Here is a 6339-nt window from a genome sequence, read left to right on the forward strand (position 1 = left end):
ATTGGAGCGAAATCACTAGAGCATAATTTGAATATCCATGGGGAATACAAGAAAAGAAAAAATCTTGAAATCTTTTGACAAGTAAATTTAATGTCAAATAAAAGGCTAAGGCGAATTGTCAGATGAAAGCTTTTGAGGAAGGGCATTTTGTTATTGTGGAAGTGATATTTTGTTAAATGCTGCGTATCAAGGAAAAAACGAGGCTTGCTGGTTCGTGACAACGGTTGGAAAAGCATGTACGTTTCTTTACGTTATTTTTATTAGGGCCGTAGTTTGTCATTATAATTTTGTGCAGAAGCAATTGTGGGAAAAGTTAAAAGTGTCAGTTACTTTGGTGTTCAATCTGATGTTATATAATACCCAAAATAGCGTTGTGTCAAAGTTGATAAGATTGTTGCGGTCTAATTGCAAAATATATTACGTTAGAAAGTGAAATCCTATCGGTGACCTCCTCGTACAAAAATAAATTCTGAGGAGAGGGAGGGGAGGCGGCGCAAGCTATGATTACCAATGATTTTATTGAATTGAAGCGTTGCGTTTATTTTGCGTAGACACATACAGCATAACTTATGCTACCGTGAGTATTGGACCGCGTCTTTAGGTTACAATACTTAACTTAAGTAAATCTTTATTGAATTATTTGGGACTTAATCCTCAACGAATGCATTTAGGAGGCAATTAGCCAAGGCACGCGACTTATCCTCGCGCAAAACCTCACTTTTAGTTAAGGGAATGCATTCATCTACTAACGCCTCCGTCATATACGGAGCCAATGTTATCAGCTTTTCCCTGATGATTTCGCCGTCGTCTCGGAAGAGATTCATGGAGACGTAGAGACAATCGAAATACCGTTTAACGTTCTCTTGATCGGGGACAAACCCCTGCAACGTAATTTCCTTAGCGTACCAGGCGGAGATGTTCGCCTTCACCAAGCAGTTTGGGTTGTAGGGTTTAATCAGCTTGTACCAAATCTCGTACGTTTTTTGCGGCACCTGCAACGCACGTGTGTGAAATCATTTGGAAGACGCGAAGAAACTTACCCTTCGCGACTGAACTGCCCCAACCAGCAAAATAGCCACAAGGAGTGCGTGTGTGTTCATCTCTTGGTGACTGATAGGACTTTGGTGCTTAATATACCGGTCGGTGTCTCAAAGTACATAAGACTATTTCTGTCCAACTTTAAAAACATTCACGTTAAGAAATGTAACGCAATCGGCAACCTTCTCAGAAAAAATAAATTACTATTTCGAAATCCGCATTACAATGGTTCACGGGCAGGTTATAATAAGTAAAATTCTCACGTACTAATCTCCTGATTAAAATTGTTCGTACAGGGTGTTTTATCGGGACAACATTGTGCGTTCGTAGATGAAGAATTTATTCAAAATGGCGGATTCGTGATCACAACACAGCGTGCGTTTCATACACATTTTGCTATTGGTCATCATGATCCCATTCCTACTGGACCAGTATTGAACTTTAGAGCGACATCATCACAAAACACAAAAGGAAAACCAGAAGGCTGAATTAGGACCTCAACGTCAGCGACAAACATCCATCCCTCGACGTTTTGTTCGGAACATGAACTTAGGTTATCTGCCAGCAGTATCCGCAGAATACTGAATATAGATCTTAAATAACAGTTACTTCTTACGTACTTGAAACTTTTCTGAAACCGAAATTGAATGAATGATGGCAGAACCATAACAATGGCAACATTAAGTTCCAACAAGATGGCGCTACAGCCCATTACTGACAAATGTTTCCCAGTCATCTCATTTTTTGGGGAGATGAAGTTGCGTGTCCCCCGAGATTACTTGATTAAACCCCATGCGATTTTTTGTCTGGAGTTACCTGAAGGAAAACGTGTACAGTGTACACTTGACACGCATCGTTCCCGAACCATCGATGAAATCACTGAAGAAAGCAACGCAATTCCGCGGATTATTCTTCAGCAATTTAACTCGCCGACTAAATAACAGTCACCGTTTCATAAAATACCTACGGTGAAAAAGAGTGTTACGGAATAAACTAAGCGCGTATCGTGAATAAATTGCACGAATTGCTGGACCAAATGCACCAACATTAACAATTGAGTTTCACCATAAATCGAAAACTTGGACATTCAAATAAGCAGCGCTTTCTAAAGATGGCAGCGTGTTGTATTGTTTTGAGTTACGCTTTGTTTTTAACTTGCGTTCTGTTTGAATGCGACCTTCGATGATCGGTACGAAATCGAAGTATTTGGTGGGTTTACTGAATCCCATATTGGCAAAACTACTACCTGAGCTTTATTCCCAAGAGATGAGTACTGGAGTAATACTGATACGGTTTAATGTTCAATGTTGACGCGGTCCTATCCCGAAAATTGCTCGTACATTAAGGTATAGAACGTTATCTTTATTTCTTGCATCTATTTCGGGTTTTCAGTGAATAACTGAACAGTATAAATACGTGTGCATTGTTATAAACGCTTTATTTGTTACTTGTTATAGTATTTTACAGTATTAGCCAGGTAAGTGAGTTTTTACTGGCGATAGGAGTTGACTAGCGAGCCGTTAGGCGAGCTTGTCATCTCCTAGAGCCAGTAAAAACTATTACCTGGCGTATAATGTACAATATTTTATTTGTTACTCATTTGTAAACAATAGTAAACGTAAATAATTAGTTCTTAAATTAATCTTGAAGAAATGTCTAAAATATCATGTTATCCATGTAACAGAGACTTCGCATTAATTCTGGCCAATGAAATTACTAGATTACTAACTTGTAAAATTTTTACAGGTCTGCTGTCAGTTTTACAGGTCTGCTGTCAGTAGTCAGTAGCGTTTAAACATGACGTTTACCCGTTTGCGTTTTGTCTTGTTAATCAACGTTTCTGCGCGATCGGTCATTTCTGACTATTTACCATGCGTGTTTCCATGACAGTACGTAGAATTTACCAGTTGATATGATTACGACGACGCCAAAATTACTTACCGATCTAAAAACAGAACAGCAAAAATACTTACTGACGCCTTTTTAAAAATCAACAGTCTTACATTACATTTAATCTTTAATTATTGTTAGGTACATTAAACGTACAATTTGTGCTGTTGTTTCCTATAGCAAGACGCTCATAAAGTCATAAAGGAAGTACAAAGCTAGTAAACTACATCAGACACATGCACATTTTATGAAATTATTAATTTTAATTTTGACAAATAAACTGGTTACCTAGTGATTGACACCATACCACTTCGATCATTTCGATTTATTCTGCTCATTAATTTCTTAGTGCTTATTTATATTGGTTGCATAATTTTAATTTCGATCGCGCAAAAAATGTTATAAGCATGTCGAACGTTAAGGGTTACCGTTCTCAGACAATAATTGGAGTCGTCGCTTCGCTCCTCCTCCAAACAATTGTCTTCGAACGGTAAAAATCCCTTACCGTTCTCCATACTTAATATACTATTACAACTGAGTAACAAATAACATTGTTTACTAAGCTAGATTTAATTATCTGGCCAGTAGGGATATTTTTTAGTTTAATTGGGATTTTTGTCTTTTTTAAAGTGACTGTAAGAAGTTGTTTTGTAATTCATTGTTTTACCATACTCAATGTATTCAGTTAGGGAAAATCTCTTGTAATTTTCATGACATTTATAAGTCCTTAAAATGGCAGTAGAAAGGTTTATTTCAGAAGCACGCTGATATTGATGTTAATGTACTTGCTGTGGGAGGTAAAAATACGAAGGGTCTGTCACAACGTACTACAAGGAAAGAACACGAAGAAAAATGCAAGAAAGATTTCAGCAATAGAACAACAAACCCTAAGTTCTTCATCTACAGTTGTAACTACCGTTACAAGTTGTAACTAGAGATAAAAAATTCTACATTGTTATTAACAGTAACACTGACACACAAAGTGTAGGATTTGACACAATATACACAAACCAAGCACAAATTAAGGTATAGGTACGTACGAAACTTCTTCTGAGATAAACAATGAGATCTACGAAAAGTAGCCCTAAAACACTTGTAAGGGCCTGTTTTTCATGTTTCAGTTAAAGTTATCTGAAGGTAGGGATGGAAACAAATGTTTAAAAAAAGCCTTTTATTTTATTTTATTTCGGTTCAACTGAAACATCATGAAAAACCAGCCCTAAGTGGAAGTAATTTCTAGGGCAAGTTAAGTGTAGCAAGTAGAATTAGAAATAACTGAAGTAAAAGCTGCAAACAGACAATTCAGAAAAGAAAAGGGCAAGTAACTTAAGGCTCTTCGTGGTTTCCGTACTTACTGCATCCAGGCTGCACCATTGCGGTATACGTTTTTAAATAAATCAATCCACGTTTCTGATTATTTGGACATAAGAGCCAAAAAGGGCAGTACAGCTTTTTTAAGTACACTAATACCACAAAACCTAAATAGCCTCTTTCCTACATCGGCTACATCAAAGTCAAACTTCTTAATCCTTACTTGAAAATCGCAAAAGCACCAACTCTACATTGCTGGGAAGAAGTAACGGGTGTTCCCAAAATTAACGCAAGATTTGAATTTGCCGCCATTTGTGCGGTGAAGTGTTGGCAACCCTGAAAAAAAGCAATTTGACAGCTAACAGTATAGGGTTATTAAAAATGGAGCGTTACACGATAGAACAACGTGTCTTCATTATTTAAGAATATTTCAAAAATAGTGAAAGCTTGGCGGCTGCAGTTCGAAAATTTCATACAAAATATGGTCGGAATAGTGTTTTAACTTCGTCAACTGTGAAGAGATTAATTGAAAAATTCATGGAGACTGGATCCGTTGGAGACGCCAAACACACTGGTCGTCCAAAAACAAGCCGTTCGAATGTGAACACTATTCCGACCATATTTTGTATGAAATTTTCGAACTGCAGCCCCAAGCTTTCACTATTTTTGAAATATTCTTTAATAATGAAGACACGTTGTTCTATCGTGTAACGCTCCATTTTTAATAACCCTATACTGTTAGCTGTCAAATTGCTTTTTTTTTCAGGGTTGCCAACACTTCACCGCACAAATGGCGGCAAATTCAAATCTTGCGTTAATTTTGGGACACCCGTTAAAAAGGGTCAGTTTATTTGCAAACAACAAATATGCAGCTCTGAAAATTGAAATGCCGTGATTACTAACTATCTAGGTGAAGCTGAGTAGTTAGTCTACAATGTGTTAATTATAATGTAAAAACAATATCAAATTTAATATCCCACTTGGAAAATGAATACTTTGCTGCAATTAAATTAAACGAAACATCAGAGACGTCTTAAGCCTTTCAGTCCATTTAATTAAAGCTTAATTTCTTCTACAATTTCGCCAAACCGCAGACTTGCATTAGTTTAGGACTCTGCACATGTTAAATGTGTTATTGAAACACGAATGTAAATTCTAATACCACTATATGCGTATACTTTAATTAACTATAAGTTGTGTAATTTACTACGAAGCTTAGGTAATAGAGTGGACGCCCTTATAGTCTAGTCTAGACGTTAGAGACGACGACGGCGGCGTCGCCGGGGGCGTCAACTCGGTGCCTGTTGGAATAGAAAGATGTTTTATGTTAAGACATTTCCGTTTAATGGCATTCTCAGTAACCTTTCCGTTTTCTTGTTTTTTTCTTAACCTTCTCAAGAAAGGTCAAGATCGATATCTGTATTCTGCTGGAAATCATCATACGATACTGTTTTCGAACTAGAATGTATATTTGTGAGTGGAAGTTACAAAACAAACCAATAGTTCCAATAGTAAACGAGACTTTTCTTTCAACCCACTACTACCTACTTTTATATCTAATTAAGGAAAAGTATCTTGTAAAAACAGTCGCAAAGCCATACACTAAATTTAAAGTAAATCCTTGTCTGCCGGAAGCAAGAGACATAAAACCGGTAGATTATAGTGGAAGATAGTCCTAATCCTGAACAGGATTGGCTACAGACAAAGGGTCATTAGGAGATCCATTGCGATAATCGGACATACTGCAAAATTACAACCCATTCAATTGAGACAGGAGCTTTAGGCTGTGCTTGTCGAATTTTATGCATGTACGCGAATATACTAGAGCTAGACCGTCTTCTCTTTTAGGATATGCAAATGCCTATTCATCGATATTTTCTAAATCGCGTTTCCTTTTAAATTTCGCATGAGAATATAAATTGCTTACCTATCACACCTTATTGTAACTAGCATGCAAAATGAAAATAATAATATTGCGTGTACCATTTAGTTAGATGACAATCATAAATATCATCTTTAATCATACCTATTTATTATTCAGTACAACACTATCCACGCTAAGGGTGATATGAACTTATCTCCACTTGTTAAAAAATTAAC

At 36.8% G+C, this 6339-nt stretch overlaps 1 protein-coding gene across 1 annotated transcript; it reads right to left on the reverse strand.

Moving 5' to 3' along the window:
- Positions 1-510: 510 nt before the first annotated feature.
- LOC116160579 lies at positions 511-1140 on the reverse strand. Its single transcript, XM_031473805.1, has 2 exons — positions 1041-1140; positions 511-992 (listed from the first exon to the last, which is right to left on the reverse strand). Exons 1-2 carry the CDS (start codon positions 1098-1100, stop codon positions 648-650), a joined length of 405 nt encoding a protein of 134 aa, XP_031329665.1. The 5' UTR covers positions 1101-1140; the 3' UTR covers positions 511-647.
- Between the last annotated feature and the right edge of the window lie 5199 nt (positions 1141-6339).

The sequence above is a fragment of the Photinus pyralis genome, unplaced genomic scaffold, assembly GCF_008802855.1.
Source record: "Photinus pyralis isolate 1611_PpyrPB1 unplaced genomic scaffold, Ppyr1.3 Ppyr1.4_LG1, whole genome shotgun sequence".
In the NCBI taxonomy this organism is placed as follows: Eukaryota; Metazoa; Arthropoda; class Insecta; order Coleoptera; family Lampyridae; genus Photinus; species Photinus pyralis.

What these genes read in the sequence shown, in the direction of transcription:
- LOC116160579 (XM_031473805.1), bottom strand. Translation starts at nt 1,100, where the DNA reads ATGAACACACACGCACTCCTTGTGGCTATTTTGCTGGTTGGGGCAGTT. An exon ending in GGGCAGTTCAGTCGCGAAGG is followed by an intron (nt 993 to 1,040) that starts GTAAGTTTCTTC and finishes CGTGCGTTGCAG; the next exon opens with GTGCCGCAAAAAACGTACGA.